The sequence below is a fragment of the Manis pentadactyla genome, chromosome 3, assembly GCF_030020395.1.
Source record: "Manis pentadactyla isolate mManPen7 chromosome 3, mManPen7.hap1, whole genome shotgun sequence".
Taxonomy (NCBI): Eukaryota; Metazoa; Chordata; class Mammalia; order Pholidota; family Manidae; genus Manis; species Manis pentadactyla.
Window position 1 is genome coordinate 186,330,660 of NC_080021.1, and position 21,945 is coordinate 186,352,604.

The 21,945-nt window shown below is 46.2% G+C and overlaps 2 protein-coding genes across 2 annotated transcripts; one reads left to right on the plus strand and one right to left on the minus strand.

Annotated features, from left to right (window-relative positions):
• Nucleotides 1-550: 550 nt before the first annotated feature.
• On the minus strand, nt 551-1,510 carry LOC118913985 (olfactory receptor 13C7). Its single transcript, XM_036888420.2, has one exon. The coding sequence runs from the start codon at nt 1,508-1,510 to the stop codon at nt 551-553; it is 960 nt and encodes a 319-aa protein (XP_036744315.1).
• An 18,352-nt stretch (nt 1,511-19,862) lies between these two features.
• On the plus strand, nt 19,863-20,822 carry LOC118914016 (olfactory receptor 13C7-like). The gene has a single exon (XM_036888463.1). The coding sequence runs from the start codon at nt 19,863-19,865 to the stop codon at nt 20,820-20,822; it is 960 nt and encodes a 319-aa protein (XP_036744358.1).
• Nucleotides 20,823-21,945: the final 1,123 nt, after the last annotated feature.

The following is a 21,945-nucleotide window of genomic DNA, read 5'->3' on the forward strand; positions in this document are numbered from 1 at the left end:
GGAGCACATGAACTGCCATGGGAATGCTCTCAGGTTGGGATGGCCCTTTAGAGATATCCCCATTTGAAGCAAGGAGAACCAGGCCTTTATATTGACACTGACTAGTCACTGGACGTGGGCTGCCTCTGAGAAGGGAATGTGACTTTGGGTGACATAACGTTCTTGGGCCAAGGACAAGCCAGCAGAGGGACTCAGCCAAGTGCTGGAAGCCACCAGCACTCCCAGTAACAGGCCCTAGGTTGGGTGCGGGTGGGGTGTGGTCAGCACATCCACCACAGCATCCATGATGTTCTAACCAATACATCTCAGTTTAACATGCGTGTGACTCACCTGGTAGAGCTTGTTCAAATGGAGACTCCAATTCAGTAGGTCTAAAGTGGGCCCCCAAATTCCTTATATCTAACAAACTCCCAGGTCATGCTGACACGGCTGGCCCCTCGACCACCCTGTGAGTGGCAGGACTCTAAACTCAGTTCACCCCTCACCTAGCACTACTTTGCATTGAGATTCTCATATGGATCAGAATGTGTGGGTCCCGAGACATATCCCATCAGCACTGACTGAGGCATTTCTGAGCCACCAGGTTCCTCCCAGCAGCCTTCACGTCCTTGTTCCTCAGGCTGTAGATGATGGGGTTCAGCATGGGGGTCACCACCCCATAGAAGAGGGAGATGAGCTTGTCGGAAAGGTCCTGCTTGTCTGCCCCCCGGGGGTCCTTGGATTTGGGCTTCCCATACATGAAGAGGATGGTCCCATAGAAGATGACCACCACAGTGAGGTGGGCTGAGCAGGTGGAGAAGGCCTTTTTCCTCCCCTCAGCTGATGGGATCCTCAGGATGGTGGTGAGGATGAAGATATAGGAGATGAGGATGAACAGAACTGGGACCCCCAGGAAGATCACATTGGCCACCCCCATGCTGATCACATTGGTGGAGATGTCAGCACAGGCCAACTTGAGGACAGCCAGGATCTCACAGGTGAAGTGGTTGATGACATTGTCCCCACAGAAGGGTAGTTGTACTGCAAGAGAGATCTGCACCAGGGAGTTGGCCCCACCAGCCACCCAGGAGCAGGCAGCCATGGGCATGTAGGCAGCCTTGCTCATGACCACAGGGTACCTCAGGGGGTTGCAGATGGCCACATAGCGATCAAACGCCATCATGCCCAGAAGCACACACTCTGTGGCTCCCATGGCAAAGGAGAGAAACATCTGCACGGCACAGCCTGAGAAAGAGATGGTTTTCCTGGGAGTGAGGAAGCCGTCCAGGACTAGAGGGATAGAAGATGTTGTGTAGCAGATGTCCAGGAAGGAGAGGTTCCCCAGGAAGAAGTACATGGGCGTGTGCAGGTGCGAGTCTAGGATGGTCACCAGGATGAGGACCCCGTTGCCCAGCAGGATCACCAGGTACATCAGCAGGATGAGCACAAAGAATGTTTTCTCCAGCTTTGGGTGGGCGGAGAGGCCCAGCAGGACAAATTCTGTCACAGCAGATTGGTTGTGTGTTCCCATGTCAAACTCTCTCTTACTCCCCTAGAATAGTGAAGGCGTAAAGTATGTGTTTGCTTTTTGATGGCTTGCTTGGGTTGATACATGGGAATCACAGTATGATGTCCCTAAAATTGTGAAGAAACTTACGCTGTGGCATTCAACTATAAAACCAAGTTATCTAGTTATCTAGGGAGAGCGAACCAAGATGGCAGCGTGAGTAGAGCAGTGGAAATCTCCTCCCAAAACCACATACATTTCTGAAAATACAACAAATACAACTCTCCCTAAAAGAGAGACCAGAAGACACAGGACAACAGCCAGACTACATCCACACCTGTGAGAACCCAGCGCCTCACGAAGGGGGTAAGATACAGGCTGCGGCCTGGCGGGACCCAAGCGCCCCTCACCCCAGCTCCCAGCGGGAGGAGAGGAGTAGGAGCGGGGAGGGAGAGGGAGCCCAGGACTGCTGAACACCCAGCCCTAGCCATCCGCACCAGAGCATAGACACACAGTGTGTGGGGTGCTGGAAACTAGGGAAACAGGACAGTAAGACCTCTGAGCGGGTCCCCACAGCCGGCGCACCTGGGACAAAGAAAAGCGAGTGCTTTTTGAAAGTCTTAAAGGGACAGGGACCCCACAGCTGGACAGAAGTGCCCTGGGACACCTAGCCCAGAAGCAGGGAATCCTGGGGAACTCTGGGCACCCAAACCCCCGCAACACAGCTCGGAGGCCCCTCACTGTGATAAACAGCCTCTCGCCTGTTCCCCCTCCAATGCAGCTCTGCCATATTGGAGAAGCAGCCTGAGGCAGGCCACGCCCACAGCAACTGCAGAGCTAAATAAACTCCATAGTGGCCGGGCAAGATCAGAATCCCCATCTGCACACAGCTGCCCAGCACAAGCCGCTAGAGGCCGCTGTTCTCCCAGGAGAGGAGGGCCACAAACTGGCAAGAAGGGACTTTCTCTTACCCAACACGTGCACCAGCTCCCCACAAATATATCTATCACCATGAAAAGGCAGAAGAAATTGATACAGACCAAGATCACAGAGGCAAACCCTGATAAGGAGATAGACCTAACCAGTCTTCCTGAAAAAGTATTAAAAATAAGGCTCATAACCATGCTGATGGAGCTGCAGAGAAATATGTAAGAGCTAAGGGATGAGAGAGATAAAAGGATCTCCAGGAATGAAACAATATTAAGAGAAGTGTGTGACCAATCCAAAAGGAACAATATCCACATTATAGGGGTACCAGAAGAAGAAGAGAGAGAAAAAGGGATAGAAAGTGTATTTGAAGAAATAATTGCTGAAAACTTCCCCTAACTGGAGGAGGAAATAACCGATCAGACCATGGAAGTGTACAGAACTCCCAACAGAAAGGACCCACGAAGGACAACACCAAGACACATAATAATTAAAATGGCAAAGGTCAAGGATAAGGACAGAGTTTTAAGGCAGCTAGAGAGAGGAAAAAGGTCACCTACAAAGAAAAACCCATCAGGCTATCATCAGACTTCTCAACAGAAACATTACAGGCCAGAAGAGAATGGCATGATATACTTAATGCAATGAAAGAGAAGGGCCTTGAACCAAGAATACTGTATCCAGCAAGACTATCATTTAAATATGAAGGAGGGATTAAACAATTCCCAGACAAGCAAAAGTTGAAGGAATTTGCCTCCCACAAACCACCTCTACAGGGTATTTTAGAGGGACTGCTCTAGATGGGAGCACTCCTAAGGCTAAATAGATGTCACCAGAGAAAATAAAATCACAGCAAAGAAAGCAGACCAACCAAATATTAACTAAAGGCAAAAAATAAAATCAACTACCCACAAAAGCAGTTAAAGGAAGCACAAAAGAGCACAGAATAAAACAACCAACATATAAAGAATGGGGAGGAGGAATAAGAAGGGAGAAAAATAAAGAATGACCAGACAGTGTTTAAAATAGCTCAATAAGTGAGTTAAGTTAGTAAGATACTAAAGAAGCTAACCTTGAACCTTTGGCAACCATGAATCTAAAGCCTGCAATGGCAATAAGTACATATCTTTCAATAATCACCCTAAATGTAAATGGACTGAATGCACCAATAAAAAGACACAGAATAATAGAATGGATAAAAAAGCAAGACCCATCTCTATGCTGCTTACAAGAGACTCACTTCAAAGCCAAAGACTATAGGAACAAAGAAAGACTGAAGGAACAAAACAGCAGCAGAATCATAGAACCTAAGAATGGACTAACAGTTACCAAAGGGAAAGGGACTGGGGAGAAAGGGAGGGAAGGGAGGGATAAGGGTGGGGAAAAAGAAAGGGGGCATTGCTATTAGCATGTATAAGGTGGGGGGGGCATGGGGAGGGCTGTGCAACACAGAGAAGACAAGTAGTGATTCTATAGCATCTTACTATGCTGATGGACAGTGACTGTAATGGGGTTTGTGGGGGGGACTTGGTGAAGGGGGGACCCTAGTAACCATAATATTCTTCATGTAATTGCAGATTAATGACAACAAAATTAATTAATTAAAAACAAAAAAACCCCAATTTATCTAAAGCTAGGCTGTGTATCAGCCAAAATCATGAAGAGCAGACCCTAGGAATCTAATGAAACTTAATAAAATGAAGGATATTTCTGCCTAACAAAGGACACTAATATACCTAAAGCAAAATCATATGTCTATATATGCTATGTCTCAGCACTTTACAGGCAAGCAGGGACCTCTGAATAACTCTGTTTGTTTCTGTCATATAATTGGGGACCTCAGCCTATTACAGCTCAGTGACCCTGGCCATTTGAGGTCACATGGCTCATTCTTCTGGATCTGGTTCCTCCATGCCTGGCAGGTTTCTGTTATAATTTGACTTCCCACACAGATAATCTTACAGGGACAGAATGTGCTGACTTGAAAACATAGCTTCTTATCTCTTTAACAGTTTTCTTATACTGTATCTGGTTTACCCTTAGTGTTTGTGAGTTTAGTTAGTGTGAATCAGTTAATCTGATCTTACCCTTCTTCTCTGGATAATCTGACCAATTGAATTTCTAGAGCATATAACATGGAATGCCCAGAAAATCTCCAGAAATCTGACGTGGAGAAGGCCTTGTGAGTCACCTCCTGTAACCACACCTGACCTGTCTGCACCTCTGATGCTCTGGGATTGGCCCAAGGAATAAACTCATTACCTGATGGTCAGAGCCCACTCATAATTCACATCACCAGCCTGGGTGGAGGGGGACCTTGAGTCACATGCCATCCGGTGCCATTTACGTGCTTTGCAGACATCATCACACATAAATCTACTCAGCTTCCCAGAATATCAAAAGCTACACTGTAGATCATCACAGTTTACTGTCAAAAAGTTTAGGAACACCAGATGTCATCAGGTCTTGCTACAGGGTGTCCAAAACAGCATGGAGCTGGCTATCTAATTGTTACCCAAGTGCTGATTAAAACTACAGAGTGATGGGTCCTGTCTTTGCAGGTAGTCTTGGAGATCAGTTTTACTTTGTTCTGCTTATTTAAGTAAATACTCCCTGTGTACTTCTGATAAACACCAATCTTGGGAATTGCTGGCCTCTCAGTTTCAAGGTGGAGAAAAGGAGGTCAGGAGAGAGGTTTATAAATTGCATGTGGCCCTGAAGATGGGGTTCTTTCTTCTAATTGGTAGTGATACAAGGTCTAAAGAGGTGATCCTGGGATATCAGGAACTAAGGGATGAGGAATTATTTTTACAGAAAGCTCCTTTAGTATCAGCGAGTGTGGAATTTGAGGCTTGGCAGAATCTTCAGATACTAAACCAGTCCAGTCCACTCCTTTAACCCATCTGATACAGGGATCCTCTCCTCAGGAAGTGATTTCTCTGCCTCTGCTTGAATAGTCCAAAGAACAGGGAGGCTCATGGACTCCGTGTTGTTGTCAGGAAGCCTGGGCTGTTAAGAGTTCTTCAGGGACCTGATATTTGCCTTTTTCTAACTTCTCCCTTCCTGCATTGATCCTAAGTTTGCTCCTTTGGCACAGCAGCAGAACATGGGAAGTAGCTGTCCTGTCCCCCAGCCCAGCCCACCCTCTGGCCCTCCCTGTACAGCCTTCTCTGCATTAGACTCTTTTTCTTCCCTCCCATCTGGTGAATATTTGCCCTAGAGATGGCCCAGCACTTACCTCATGTGCACTGCCATCTAGGCTGAATCAATTGCTCACAGGCAGGTGGGCTGGTGGAGTAGGAAGGCTGCCAGTTTATAGAGGCTAGAAGTGACTGTCTCTGGTATCACCTGCCCGTCTGGGTGCTACCAAGCCATAACCAAGCAGGCCACACAGGCCATATCTCTCAGAGCTGCTCAAGCCACATGTGGATACACACTCTTAACATGAGCACATGCTCTTAAACTGTTGTCTAACTCCCTGATGTCTCACATGACCCTGGATGTAGAGGAGTCCAAACTGCATCCACAGCTCACACAGCTACACCTACTCACACTGCCCTTGCCTGACCTTGGGGCTCCATGAGACAAGGATACAATGGCTGACTCCCAGCCAAGAGCCCCAGCCCAGAGGAAATTGCACACAGGGCTGGCTGGCAAGCCATGCCTAGCTTCTGGGCCCAGCATCCTCTTCTCTATGCTGCACACTGCTCTCCAGGAAGTCCCATGATGACTCTCTCAAGAATTTTAGGGCAGGTTGCTTTGGGGCCAGGCCCTATCTCAGAAGCAATTTAAAGTTTGGTGAGAGGCTCAGAATTTAGACTTCATCCCATAGACCCAATTAGGTGGTGTAGTGAAGTCTACCCAGAGCTCAATTGTCACTACAAGGAAATCTCAGCATAGAACATTCTCTGGCCAGGTAATCAGAATTCTCCTGGGCTTTGACCACAGGTTGGCCAAGGTGGCTCTGTCATTGGCCCTCAGCCTAGACCAGAAGAAGAGCTGGGCCTCAATGATTCAAATGTTCCTGGGAACTTTGAGCCAAATGGATTCCCAGCCGCTCAGGCATCTCCTTCCCTCCACTCAGGTACCCGGGGCATTGCGCTCGCTCACTCTCTGCTCCCAGCCTGCCCACCACTCTGGACAGTCTCTATGCCACAAATGTAGCATACATGCCAGGCCTCGTGCCAGGCGCCAAAGAGGAGGGGTGGGTGGGGACCCGATGTCTTCGTCGTCAGGGAACGGCCAGCAGAGCGGGGCTATCTGGAGACTGAGGCATGACCGAGATCATGCCTGGACAGAGCTGTCCAGGGGCTGGGCATGGGAGGGACGCACAGAGCCAGCCCAGGCTGAAAATAACAGGAATGGAAGAGAGAGTTGCCCTGGGAGACATTTGGGAGGAAGAAATGATCGCGTTTACTGGGGTGGGAGATGCAGGAGAGAGAAGAATCAACAATGGCTAAAATATCAGACCTTGGGAACCAGAAGAAAGACAGGAGGAAGTGAGGAGGATTGCCTGTCTGGGTTGGTGTGGGTAGGGTGGCTATAAACTTGTTTCTGACATTCCAGTTTACAGTTTCTATACATTTTTTGTGCCCAGCTCCAGGCTGGTTACTGGAGATAAAGATATGACTAAGAAATAGTTTCTGTGATTGGGGAGTTTATGGCCAGTTGGATTTGTTGTACTTGAGATAATGGTGAGACATTACTATTAATAAGGGAGTGCCTTGTATTCATGATGCCTACTATCTTTGACCGCTGCCCTCTAAATGCCAGGAGCCTCCCCTACTTCCACTTGGATTTCCTCAAGGATTAGAGGATATTGTGATGTTCATGGGGAACAGTGGTATGATCAGAACTTGTGGCTGAACAGACCCTGAAATACTGAGATGTCAGTCAGCACTGAGTGGCTCCTTCTGGGGCCCGGGTGGCAGGGCGCTGCTGCGTTGGGGCCTCACCTCTGTGGCCTTGCTTCTCTTACTCCGGTTCAGACTGATCACCCTCCTCTTCTGCCCCTGACTCAGCTTCAGCGGCTGCAGACGAACTGCCTTCTTGCCGCCTTCTCTCTGTTACTCTGGCTTCTCCTTCCTCTCCCTGCCCTCCTGCAGCAGCGGCGGTGCCCTGGAGTTTTGAGTTCAAGTTCCTAAGAGACAAATCTAAGGGGTGTGGTTGGTCATCGTCCAGTAGAGACCCCCAGACAGCCCATATGCTGACTGCCTCTGAAACAGGTGTCCCCCTGGTGCAGTCAGGTGAGTCCTGTGGCCTGGGGGCCTCATGGTACAGGCATGGGAACAACGGGAGGACCCCCACTGGAGGATGAAAGTGGGTGTGTCCAGTGAGTCTTCATGGAACGAGGCAGTGAAGCAGGCAGAACTTGGTTAGGCAATGCAGCCTTCAGACATCAGGAAGTGCCCACTTACTTCCCCACTTCGTGCTTGCTGAGGAGTGGTCTCCTCTCCACCAGGAGGCAAGGCTGTGGACCCCTCACCTTCCATGGACACCACTTCCTCCTCCCACCTACCCACTTCTCCCTCCCCAGGGAAGTTCTTTTCCTCTGACCTTGTAGCACCTGCCTCCAGTCCTGGCTTTATCTCAAAATAGTGGTGGGTCTTTTCTGCCTTCACAGACAATGTGCTGCTACCCATGATTCCTGACAGAATCTCAGTGTTTTGAGCAGGGTTGAAACTTTTTGACTAACGATCTGGTCACAGACCTAGTGAATTCCATGGGGTGTCATGTCCACATTTGTCCTCAGGAAGCCACAATGAACAGATGCCTCCCCAGGAGAAGTTGGGGCTCCTGGGCCTCAGACTCTCCTTTGGTCAGCTCCACGCACCTTTGGCAAACACATCTAGATGCACACACTCAGACACATGGAATAAGAAGAACTCTGACACTTAAAATTTTGTCTTGGCCAATTAAAACCCAAATATCCCCTGGCTGGTCTGTCTGCAGCATCCCTGGGCAGTGAGGAGAAAGAAGGGTAAACATTTTCAACAATACCTCAAATCTCAATGCCCTGAGCACCAACCCTCCCCCCCCACCTGCAGTACGAAGTCGAGCCTGGTGCCACTCCAGTGTGACCAACGGATGGGCAGCTTCAACACCACCTGAGAAGTTGTTAATGATGCAGATGCACAGGCCCCTCCCTGGACCTATGGAGTCCATCACTGGGGGCAGGCCAAGCACCTGCCCCTGCGTGTGTGTGTGTGTGTGTGTGTGTGTGTGTGTGTGTGTGTGTGTGTGTTTTCAGTTGTGTTTTAACAAGCCCTCTACATGATCCTAACGCATATTAGTGTCTGAGCAGCACTGGACTATCTAGATTTTTCCTAGGACTGGGATCCCAGTCATTCCTTCCAAGGGTCTAAGAGGAGGGAAAGTTTTTTGTTAGTTAGTTTGTTTTTTTGCAGTGTTGATTTAAGTTTTATTTATATTTTTCTTGCATTCCCTAACCATCAACCGGATTTTTTTTTTTGGTATCATTAATCTACAATTACATGGGGAACATTATGTTTATTAGACTCCCCCCATCATCAAGTCCCCACCACATACTGCCCTACAGTCACTGTCCATCAGCATAGTAAGATGCTATAGAATCACTACTTGTCTTGTCTGTGTTGTACAGCCCTCCCCATGCCCCCGCTATATTATGTCTGCTAATAGTAATGCCCCTTTTTCCCCCCTTATCCCTCCCTTCTCACCCACCCTCCCCAGTCCCTTTCCCTTTGGTAACTGTTAGTCCATTCTTGGGTTCTGTGAGTCTGCTGCTGTTTTGTTCCTTCAGTTTTTTTCTTTGTTCTTATACTCCACATATGAGTGAAATCATTTGATACTTGTCTTTTTCCACCTGGCTTATTTCACTGAGCATAATACCCTCTAGCTCCATCCATGTTGTAGCAAATGGTAGGATCTGTTTTCTTCTTATGGCTGAATAATATTCCACTGTGTATATGTACCACATCTTCTTTATGCATTCATCTACTGATGGACACTTAAGTTGCTTCCATTTCTTGCTATTGTAAATAGTGCTGTGATAAACATAGTGGTGCATCTGTCTTTTTCAAACTGGGCTGCTGCATTCTTAGGGTAAATTCCTAGAAGTGGAATTCCTGGGTCAAATGGTATTTCTATTTTAAGTTTTTTGAGGAGCCTCCATACTGCTTTCCACAATGGTTGAACTAATTTACATTCCCACCAGCAGGGTAGGAGGGTTCCCCTTTCTCCACAACCTCACCAACATTTGTTGTTGTTTGTCTTTTGGATGGTGGCCATCCTTACTGGTGTGAGGTGATATCTCATTGTGGTTTTAATTTGCATTTCTCTGATGATTAGCGATGTGGAGCATCTTTTCAAACGTCTGTTGGCCATCTGAATTTCTTCTTTGGAGAAGTGTCTGTTCAGATCCTCTGCCCATTTTTTAATTGGATTATTTGCTTTTTGTTTGTTGAGGTGCATGAGTTCTTTATATATTTTGGATGTCAACCCTTTATCAGTTATGTCATTTATAAATACATTCTCCCATACTGTTGGATGCCTTTTTGTTCTATTGGTAGTATCCTTTGCTGTACAGAAGGTTTTCAGCTGGATATAGTCCCACTTGTTCATTTTTGCTTTTGTTTCCCTTGCCTGAGGACATATGTTCATGAAGAAGTTGCTCATGTTTATGTCAGAAGATTTTTGCCTATGTTTTTTTCTAAGAGTTTTATGGTTTGATGACTTACATTCAGGTCTTTGATCCATTTTGAGTTTACTTTTGTGTATGGGGTTAGACAATGATCCAGTTTCATTCTCTTACATGTAGCTGTCCAGTTTTGCCAACACCAGCTGCTGAAGAGGCTGTCATATCCCCATTATATGTCCATGACTCCTTTTGTATATTAATTGACCATATATGTTTGAATTAATGTCTGGACTCTCTATTCTGTTCCACTGGTCTGTGGCTCTGTTCTTGTGCCAGTACCAAATTCTCTTAATTACTGTGGCTTTGTAGTAGTGCTTGAAGTTGGGAAGTGAGATTCTCCCCTGCTTTATTCTTCCTTCTCAGGATTGCTTTGGCTATTCAGGGTCTTTTGTGGTTCCATATGAATTTTAAAACTATTTGTTCCAGTTCGTTGAAGAATGCTGTTGGTATTTTGACAGGGATTGCATTGAATCTGTAGATTGCTTTGGGCAGGATGGCCATTTTGACAATATTAATTCTTCTACCCAAGAGCATGGGATGAGTTTCCATTTGTTAGTGTCCTCTTTAATTTCTCTTAGGAGTGTCCTGTTGTTTTCAGGGTATAGGTCTTTCACTTCCTTGGTTAGGCTTATTCCTAGGTATTTTATTCTTTTTGATGCAATTGTGAATGGAATTGTTTTCGTGATTTTTCTTTCTGCTAGTTCATTGTTAGTGTATAGGAATGCAACAGATTTCTGTGTATTAATTTTGTATCCTGCAACTTTTCTGAATTCAGATATTGGTTCTAATAGTTTTGGAGTGGAGTCTTTAGGAGTTTTTATGTACAGTATCATGTCATCTGCAAATAGTGACAGTTTGACTTTTTCTTCACCAATCTGGATGCCTTGAATTTCTTTGTTTTGTCTGATTGCCATGGCTAGGACTGCCAGTACTATGTTGAATAACAGTGGGGAGAGTGGGCAACCCTGTCTTGTTCCTGATCTTAGGTGAAAAGCTTTCAGCTTCTCACTGTTCAGTATGATGTTGGCTGTGGGTTTGTCATATATGGCATTTATTACGTTGAGGTACTTTCCTTCTATACCCATTTTGTTGGGAGTTTTTATCATGAATGGATGTTGAATTTTGTCGAATGCTTTTTCAGCATCTATGGAAATGATCATGTGGTTTTTGTCCTTTTTGTTGATGTGGTGGATGATGTTGATGGATTTTCGAATGTTGTACCATCTTTGCATCCCTGAGATGAATCCCACTTGATCATGATGTATGACCCTCTTGATGTATTTTTGAATTCAGTTTGCTAATATTTTGTTGAATATTTTTGCATCTATGTTCATCAGGGATAGTGGTCTGTAATTTTCTTTTTTTGTGTGGGGTCTTTGCCTGGTTTTGGTATTAGAGTGATGCTGGCTTCATAGAATGAGTGTGGAAGTATTCCCTCCTCTTCTATTTTTTGGAAAACTTTAAGGAGAATGGGTATTATGTCTTCTCTATATGTCTTATAAAATTCAACAGTGAATCCATCTGGCCCGGGGGTTTTGTTCTTGGGTAGTTTCTGATTACCGATTGAAATTTCATTGCTGGTTATTGGTCTGTTAGATTTTCTGTTTCTTCCTTGGTCATTCTTGGAAGGTTGTATTTTTCTAGGAAGTTGTCCATTTCTTCTAGGTTTTCTAGCTTGTTAGCATGTAGATTCTCATAGTATTCTCTAATAATTCTTTGTATTTCTGTGGGGTCCATCATGATTTTTGCTTTCTCATTTCTGATTCTGTTTATGTGTGTCGATTTTCTTTTTCTCTTCATAAGTCTGGTTAGGGGCTTATATATTTTGATTATTTTCTCAAAGAACCAGCTCTTGGTTTCATTGTTTTTTTTCCTATTGTTTTATTCTTCTCAATTTTATTTATTTCTTTGATCTTTATTATATCCCTCCTTCTGCTGACTTTGGGCCTCATTTGTTCTTCTTTTTCCAGTTTCAATAATTGTGACTTTAGATTATTCATTTGGGATTGTTCTTCCTTCTTTAAATATGCCTGGATTGCTATATACTTTCCTCTTAGAACTGCCTTTGCTGCATCCCACAGTAGTTGGGGCTTTGTGCTGTTGTTGTCTTGGTCTCCATATGTTGCTTGATCTCTGTTTTAATTTGGTCATTGATCCATTGATTATTTTGGAGCATGTTGTTAAGCCTCCATGTGTTTGTGAGCCTTTTTGTTTTCTTTGTACAATTTATTTCTAGTTTCATACCTTTGTGGTCTGAGAAGTTGGTTGGTAGGATTTCAATCTTTTGGAATTTACTGAGGCTCTTTTTGTGGCCTAGTATGTGGTCTATTCTGGAAAATGTTCCATGGGCACTTGAGAAGAATGTATCCTGCTACTTTTGGGTGTAGAGTTCTGTAGATGTCTGTTAGGTCCATTTGTTCTAGTGTGTTGTTCAGTGCCTCTGTGTCCTTACTTATTTTCTGTCTGGTGGATTTGTCCTTTGGAGTGAGTGGTGTGTTGAAGTCTCCTAGAATGAATGCATTGCATTCTATTTCCTCCTTTAATTCTGTTAGTATTTGTTTCACATATGTCGGTGTTCCTGTATTGGGCACATATATATTTATAATGGTTATATCCTCTTGTTGGACTGCCCCCATTATCATTATGTAATGTCCTTCTTTATCTCTTGTTACTTTCTGTGTTTTGAAGTCTATTTGGTCTGATACAAGTAGTGCAACACCTCCTTTTTTCTCCCTATTGTTTGCATGAAATATCTTTTTCCATCTCTTCACTTTTAGTCTGTGTATGTCTTTGGGTTTGAGGTGAGTGTCTTGTAAGCAGCATATAGATGGTTCTTGCTTTTTTATCCATTCTATTACTCTGTGTCTTTTGATTGGTGCATTCACTCCATTTACATTTAGGGTGATTATCAAAAGATCTGTACTTATTGCCATTGTAGGCTTTGGATTTGTGGTTACCAAAGGTTCAAGGGTAGCTTCTTTACTATCTAACCATCTAACCTAAGTGTCTTATTAAGCTATTATAAACACTGTCTGATGATTCTTTATTTCTCTCCATTCTTATTCTTCACCCTCCAGTCTTTATATGTTAGGTGTTTTACTCTGTGCTCTTTTGTGTTTCCTTTGACTGCTTTTGTGAATAGTTGATTTTATTTTTTGCCTTTAGTTAGTATTTGGTTGGTCTGCTTTCTTTGCTGTGATTTTATTTTCTCTGGTGACATCTATTTAGTCTTAGGAGTGCTCCCATCTAGAGCAGTCCCTCTAGAATAACCTGTATAGGTGGTTGTGGGAGGCAAATTCCCTCAACTTTTGCTTGTCTGGTAATTGTTTAATCCATCCTTCATATTTAAATGATAATTGTGCTGGATATGGTATTCTTGGTTCAAGGCACTTGTGTTTCATTGCATTAAATATATCATGCCATTCTCTTCTGGCCTGTAATGTTTCTGTTGAGAAGTCTGATGATAGCCTGATGGGTTTTCCTTTGTAGGTGATCTTTTTTTCTCTCTGTGGCTCACTTTAATACTCTGTCCTTGTCTTTGATCTTTGCCATTTTAATTATTATATGTCTTGGTGTTGTCCTCTTTGGGTCCCTTGTGTTGGGGGATCTGTGGGCTTCCATGGTCTGAGAAACTGTTTCCTTCCCCAGTTTGGGGAAGTTTTCAGCAATTATTTCTTCAAAGACACTTTCTATCCCTTTTTCTCTCTCTTCTCCTTCTGGTACCCCTATAATGTGAATATTATTCAGTTTGGATTGGTCACACAATTCTCTTAATATTCTTTCATTCCTGGAGATCCTTTTATCTCTCTCTGCCTCAGCTTCTCTGTAGTCCTGTTCTCTGATTTCTATTCCATTAACAGTGTCTTGCACCTCATCCAATCTGCTCTTTAGTCTTTCCAGTGATTGTTTCACTTCTGTAGTCTCCCTCCTGACTTCATCCCTTAGCTCTTGCATATTTCTCTGCAGGTCATCAGCATGGGTATGACCTTTATTTTGAATTCTTTTTCGGAAAGATTGGTTATATCTATCTCCCCAGGCTCTCTCTCTGGGGTTGTCTGGGTGATTCTTGACTGGACCAGATTATTCTGCCTTTTCGTGGCAATAGATGTGGTCACAGGCAGGTGGTGCATGTGTCAGCTGGGAGAACAAAGTCCCTTCCTGCTTGCTCGTCTCCTTGCCCTTCTCCGCTGCCTGTGTCAGTCACCCGCAGGAAAGGAGAATTCTCTGGGTTAATCTCCTGAGCTCCCGTGGGCAGGGAGGCCCTTGGGATAGCCAAGAGCCCTGCAGGGAGTGGCAGTTGCGCCGGGTGTGCTCTCCTGTGAGAACAACGCCCCTTGGTGCCTTGCTCTGGCTTCCTCGGTCTGTGCCAGGCAGCTGCATGCCAGTCGCAGCCTCTGGGTCTGTCCCAAGTAGCTGTGCACTGGGAGGAGACTCTGTGTGGTTGCTGTGGGTGGGGCCACTCTCCTTTGCTCTGCCGCTGTGGCAGGTCAGCCAGTCTGCTTATAGCGACGGCTGGGGGTAAATGAATGGCAGGCTGCTTATCGCCGCGAGGGGCTTCAAAGCTGCATTGCCACCCAGGGAGTTAGGGTGCCTGAAGTTCCTTAGGATTCCCAGCCTCCTGGGCTGAGTGTGCCAGGACGGTTCCATCCAGCTGTTAGGCCCCTGTCCCTTTAAGGCTTTCAAAAAGCATCGCTTTTCTTTTGTCCTAGGGGAGTGGGCTGTGGGGACCCACTCGCAGTCTCCGACTTGGATTTTACTTTTCCATTTCTCTAATAACCAGTACACCATGCAATATATGTCTGTGCTCCCAGTGCAGATTACTAGGGCTGGTTATTTAGCAGTTCTATGCTTCCACTCCCTTCCCACTCTGATTCTTTTCCTCCTGCCAGTGAGCTGGGTTGGGGGGAGTGCTTGGGTCCTGCTGGGTCATGGCTTTGTTCTTACCCTTTTCGTGAGATGCTGAGTTCTTGCATACGTAGATGTAACCTCGCTATTGTACTGTATCTTCTAGTCTCTCTGTTAGGCGTAGTTGTATTTGTTGTATTTTCAAAAATATATTTGGTTTTGGGAGGAGATTTCCAACACCCTACTCACACTGCCATCTTGAGCCTCCCCCCAACCCCAATATTTTTTAATGAATGATCAGAGCAGCAGCCTGTGCTTCCTCTGCTCTGGAGTCAGCTACTCTTTCAGTCCTTGCTTGCCCCTATCTCCTGACCCCTAACCCTTGACCTTTGACTATACTATCCACAACCCTGCTGACCTCCTCTGGGTCACTGGTCTCTGGGGCCTTTCTGTCTCTCCTGCCAGTAGGGAACCTCCTTCCTATCTTCAGGATCCACTTTCACAGAGCGTTCTCACAACAGAGTGGATGGGCTCCTAGTGGCCCAGAGTTATTAGGAATTTGATTGTAGGGACCTCCTACAATCTCCCAATGGTAGCCAAATTAAAATTGCATCTGGAGACAGCAGCCAGTGCTGGCATCTCCAGGGTTCAGGCTTCTCTCCTGAGGTGATGGATAAGTCAATGAGTTTTCAGCTCAGATGTCTTCCCCATCTTGGCCTGGATAATCTTCAAACACACTATACCCCAAATGAATTCAGTTCCCCTTCTCCTCAGCCAGCAACTGGTCAATAGTCTTTACTTCGGTGGCATCATCATCATCCACCTGTCATCTGAGCTGGAAATACTGACTCTAAGCTCTTTCCTGCCTGCTGGATCCAGCCAAACTCTATCATTGTACTTGGTATCTACCAAACATTCCCCGAATCTCTGTCTTCACTACCCCTCAGTCATCTCCCAGTTAATGTTCTTATCTTCACTTGTGTCAAGTGTTTTCCCATCTCCTTAGTACTTGTCCTCCTGTCCCCAGTCTTCTCTTCACATTGTGCCCAGAAGGACCAACTTAAGGGACAGGTTTGCTCATGTCAGACCTTTCCTTAAAATCCCCAAGTGCCTCCTCTCCTCACCCCTTACAGGAGGAAGTCCTAACTCCTCACTTTGCTCCAAAAGACCAAGTAGGGTCCAGCCCTGCCTCCCTCCCCAATGGCAGCACCTGCTCCTGGATGCCCCCCACACTGCACCGCTGCTCACTCCCCACTCCCGGGGCTGTTTTCCCCCTCTGCACCTTTGTTCTACAACCCTGTCTGCCTGGGGTGATTCTGTGCTCCTCTTCATCAGGCAAATGGCCCACTCATCCATTCCAGTGGTCTGCTGGTAAATGCTTAACAACCCAGTGTCCATATCAAAAAAGCTCTGAATGAAAGCATTTGCTTATTTCTGTGCTGTAAACACGCCCACCGTGGCCAATTTCAAGATACCCCCAAAGTCACTGAATGGGAGCTGGGAGATGTGCGCAGTGGGCATGTCAGGTCCAGCACACCAGGGGCCTTGGAACAGGTCTGGAAGTCTGGCCCTGTCCCCTGGGCTTTCACAACAGCCAGAGCGTTCCCTCTCCTGTGCTTCCTACCTTGATAATTTTCTATTCACATTCTTCTCTGGCCACTAGAGGGTGCGCCCCAAAAGTCAGAGACGGGTTATCCTGCACATTTCTGCCCTTTTTGCAGTGCACACTCAGTAATCGTTGGCTGAGTAAAAGGATGTACCCAATCTTTGGACCATCTTTGTTCTGAGTCACATTCTGTCAGTGACTCCCAGGAGATCTCAGAGTACATGACAGATGATGGGAAGCTGAAGGGCCCGTGACTTAGCTGGACACTCAGGGAGGACTGAGGAAGAACTTGCAGGAGGCTCCAAGGATCTAATCCAAGGAGCTGAAAATTTAGAGGGAGAGTACAAGTCTTTCACTGAGAGCCCTATAAACCACTGCAGAAGCACAGACTTAGGGTGATGGGGCTTGGCCACAACACCGGAGAAAAAACTTGGGGGTCTGAATGAGGCATGTAATCACTGATCAGCAGGCTGTTGGATGCTGTTAATGGGATTAAGATGTTCAGAGGGAGGGAAAGAAGGAAGGAAGCTGGAGGGATGAAAGAAGCAGGCAGCAAAGTTCTTCTAGTGCCTTTAGTATAATTGGATCTTGGGGATGTTATCCCAGAAGGATACAAAGTTTCTAAACAGTACAACTCACTTTCCAAACTTTAAATGACTTCAGGGACTAAAATGGTCTCCAAGAATAGACTGGAATTAAATTATCCTCAAAGGGTGATGGCCAGTCCTTTGGAGCCTGTACCCTGGCACATGAGGCCAGCAGAGGGGAAAGCACAGGCTGGACCCTTCACCTCTCACACATTCTGAATCATTACCCTGGAGCTTCAGACCCAGCATCACTTTTTCTGGTACCAGCCCTTAGGAAGTTAACCATCCTTGCTCATCATGTTTCTGATAATGGTAAGGGCAGGTTTTGATCATACCAAAATTTTCATTAGCACAGCTAAATTTCTGCCATCAGACTTGATTGTACTGGCATGCAGGCTTGAAAAGGGGAGCTAGGAAGCCCTTTCATTGGTATGCTGTGATTCTCATGGAATCAGATAGACCTGTTAAACTGCAAGGGTCTGTAAGATCATCTGGCCTCATCCCACTTTGCACAGAGGAGATGGCTTGCCCAGGGCCGCACAGCTCATAGTCGTCTTCATGCACACAGTTGTCCCTTCTTGATGAGAACTGGGGGTTCTTTCTCTTTCTTGGTTAAGAATCCAAAGTCAGCAATAATAGCAAGCCATGTTTCTGGGTCTGGTGACAATGACATGGAGGGAATATTTTCTTCATGATCCAGGTTCTTGAGAGGGGGTAGAGAGCTGGTGACATAGAGTGAAAACCGAGTCTAGGACTGATGTACTGTGTCACCACATACATCCCAGGTAGTAGTGTGTCCTGGGCACCTGAGCCATCCTCAAGCTCAAAGCCATTCTCAGTACTGACCAGCCTTTGTAGTCAATTCTTGGAAGGTACATTTACTCTAAGAGATATGGCCCTGGGAGAAAATGGGAGATTGACTCTTGTTTATCTTCATGCTGAAGCCAAGCTATTTCTAGATATTTGGAAGGACTGTGTGGGAGAGGGATTAAATTTGCAAAGGAGCAGATTTTTTAGCTCAGTTTCAAGCAGGAACTACTTCAAAGTAAAATAAACGAGCCTTGCCAGGAAGAACAGTGTCCCACATCACTCAGGGAGTCAAGCGCAAGCTGGGGGACTGTGGGGAAGGCAGTAAGGGGCTTTCTACATGGGAAAGGAGCAGATTCCTAAACAGGCCCCAAGGCCCATTGTCAGCAGCGTTAGAGTGATTATCATGGTGGTGGTTGGTGATAATGATGAAGTAATTACTTGTTTGCCTGTTTCTCCAGCTAGAATTTGAGGTCTTTGAGGACACAGCCTGTTCCTTTCATTGCTGTGATCCTGGCACCTAGAATTATGCCTGACCCAGAGCAGATGCTCACCATGCATCTATTGGCCTGAACTGAATTATTGTGGCACTGACTTGGTCACAGCTACAATGCTGAGCGCCAGTGGAGGAGTGCCTCAGAGCAACCCAGGCAGGAAGTGCCCCTGCACAACCGAGGAAGGGGCTGGGTTACCGAGAGCTCAGGGAGAGATGGGTATCTGGGAAGCTCGTGAATATTTTAGATATGGGGCAAATAACCTCTTGATGTTGCCTGCAAGTTCTTTACTGGTCCAGAATGAATCCCCTTTGGGGGAGCTCTTAAAGTCTGAGGATAGATTCAGGCTTCCCAGCAAGAAGAGCCAACGGAGCAAGACCCAGGGGTCTGTGCACAGTCTCAGGGAGAAGCTAGTGCCCCTGGGGCAGGCAGCTGGAGAAAAAAGAAAAGAAGGGATGTTGGGTCAGAACTCTCCTCCAGCTTGGCCACAGTGCACGACAGGCATGCTTGCTGCCCAGGCATACAAAAGGCTCAGTGGGATGTTCGGGCCTTGGCGCAGAGGTCTGGGTTAATTCTCTCAGCAAGTGACATCATGGCAGAAGAGCTGTGGCTCCCTCCTGCTCCAAGGAAAGGGATGCGTGATTTTCCGCTTTTTCCTCTTGGTTTTCAGTTATGTTGTCTTGTCTCCTATGTGCCTTATTCTTTTTTAATGTGTGGCATATGTTGTACTTGCAAAATTATTTGGAGAAATGATTTAGAGACTAGGGTGATGTTACTTTACAGCATGGATTTATGTTTGCTTCTGTTAAATATTTGGAAACACCACAAATCTGGAACCACCTCAACCCAATTTCAGGGCTTGAGAGTATTTGAAACTGAGCTACAGCACCAATTGATGTGTACTCCCTTCTGATTCACTCTTATTCCTATGGTGCTGCCCTTTAGGGGACCTTCACAGTGGGCCTCGTACTTCAAATCTGTTGCAGCTTCCAGGAGCCTGTCAGTTGTGCTTCTCATCCTCTCAGAGGCCATCTCCAGAAGCTGCAAATGTCCCAGTTGAAACATAGCCTCAAATGTTGGACTGACTTCTCTGAATTCCTGTTTTTTCTAGAATCACAACCCATAATTCTTCATCTCATTACCTCTCCAATGCTTAATGCAGAAGTTTTATATAGTTTGTCCAGGTATTCAAATTGTCATCTGCAGGAGAGTTAGTCCACATTAACTTTCATTCTTACTAGAAGCTAAAGTTAAACACCGATCTCTACAACATTTTTCCTAGAATCTCATAGAGACGACCCAATTGTAGGAGCTATTCTCCAGTTGCTCAGCAGAGTGGGGAATGTTGCCCTATTGCCGAGGCACTTTTGGAGTCAGAAAGTGCTGATACTGACCTCAGCAGAGTTCCTGCAGGTGGCAGAGCAGATGCACCATGGACAGGTCCAATCAGACCTCCCCAGTGGTGGGGTTCATTCTCCTGGGCCTCTCTGCCCACCCAAAGCTTGAGAAAACATTCTTTGTGCTCATCCTGCTGATGTACCTGGTGATCCTGCTGGGCAATGGGGTCCTCATCCTGGTGACCATCCTAGACTCACGCCTGCACACGCCCATGTACTACTTCCTGGGGAACCTCTCCTTCCTGGACATCTGCTACACAACCTCCTCAGTCCCCCTCATTCTTGACAGCTTCCTGACCCCCAGGAAAGCCATCCCCTTCTCAGCCTGTGCCATGCAGATGTTCCTCTCCTTTGCCATGGGAGCCACAGAGTGTGTGCTTCTGGGCATGATGGCTTTTGATCGCTACGTGGCCATCTGCAACCCCCTGAGGTACCCTGTGGTCATGAGCAAGGCTGCCTACGTGCCCATGGCTGCCAGCTCCTGGGCAGCTGGCATCACCAACTCTGTAGTTCAGACATTCCAAGCCATGAGGCTACCCTTCTGTGGGGACAATGTCATCAACCACTTCACCTGTGAGATCCTGGCTGTCCTGAAGTTGGCCTGTGCTGACATCTCCACCAATGTGATCAGCATGGTTGTGGCCAATGTGATCTTCCTGGGGATCCCGGTTCTATTCATTTTTGTCTCCTATGTGTTCATTATTGCTACCGTCCTGAGGATCCCATCAGCTGAGGGGAGGAAAAAGGCCTTCTCCAACTGCTCGGCCCACCTCACTGTGGTGGTTGTCTTCTATGGGACCATCCTCTTCATGTATGGGAAGCCCAAATCCAAGGACCCCCAGGGGGCAGACAACCAGGACCTTTCCAACAAGCTCACCTCCCTCTTCTATGGGGTGGTGACCTCCATGCTGAACCCCATCATCTACAGCCTGAGGAACAAGGACGTGAAAGCTGCTGTGAGGAACCTGGTGAGTCAGAAACAACCAACTGAGTGACTATCTCAAATTCCTAGACTGCCAGAATGCAAGACCTCCAAACTCGCCATTGTATCTGTAGAGAAATAATAGCCCAGAGTAGAAAAGGGACTTCCCATCGTCTGTGTTGTGGGCCATGTAAGGAGGACTAAAAAGTAAGCTGGTTGCCCCCCAACCCCTATTGTTCCAATGACAAGGGAGCTTCTATCTAAGACCCTAGAAGGAAAGAACCTTCATATTTCTAGACATGCTGGCTAGTTGTTGGCTTTGTACACAGCCACAGGACACCATATCACAGCTATTTTATGCTAGCAAAATCTTAGATTTTCTTCCACCAGAAGCTGGTGCATATCTATGAAGAGTCATTGATGTGTACAAAATTAAGAGACAAACACAGAACCTGTTTTTAGTAGAACTGATTTCTTGGAGTGTGCTATTCAGCTCTACGTAGAACTGCTGATTACTATACTTGCTTGGGTGTTATCCTAGAGGTCTGTGTTCAGTGAGAATAACATGAAAAATATCATCCATGCTTCACGGTGTATTGCCCAATAGCACCACACCAAGAATTCTCCTCAAGTCTTAGCACCAGGAAAAGAGGGCTCCTACATGGAGCAGTGGGGCTTACCCACGAGGAAGCACGGAGAGATGTTTGCAGTCTCCTTCTCGGACCCAGCTCCAGCCATGCAGTGGTGCAATGCTGCAAGGTTGGGAGGCAGCCGCTCTTGATTTCTTCTTCCCTGCACAGACTACATGACTCACAATCACAACAGTAACACCAACAAAACATTCCTGTGGGGGCGCCCAGACTATAAGGAAATCCAATAAATGTTTTTGGGAAAGCAAAGTGTTGTACTAATCCCCACACAGTTATCATTGGCCCTTAGTCAGGGTTGCTCCCGGCTCCCCCGACCGCCCTGTTTGCAGCCCAGGTATGAACTGTGGGTCTGCAAGTTTAGACTCTTGGGTGGTCAATAAGCAACCACAACAGCATGGAGGGTAGAGGCTGTATCAGGGAGGAGACCTTCAGACAGAAGAGAAAATTCTACTCAACCTGGTTTAAGAATAGCATGCATTTATGCATTTATTCAAAAGTAGGACCAGACTCAAGTTAATCAGGCTCTAGCTCCTGCGCTCTGACATC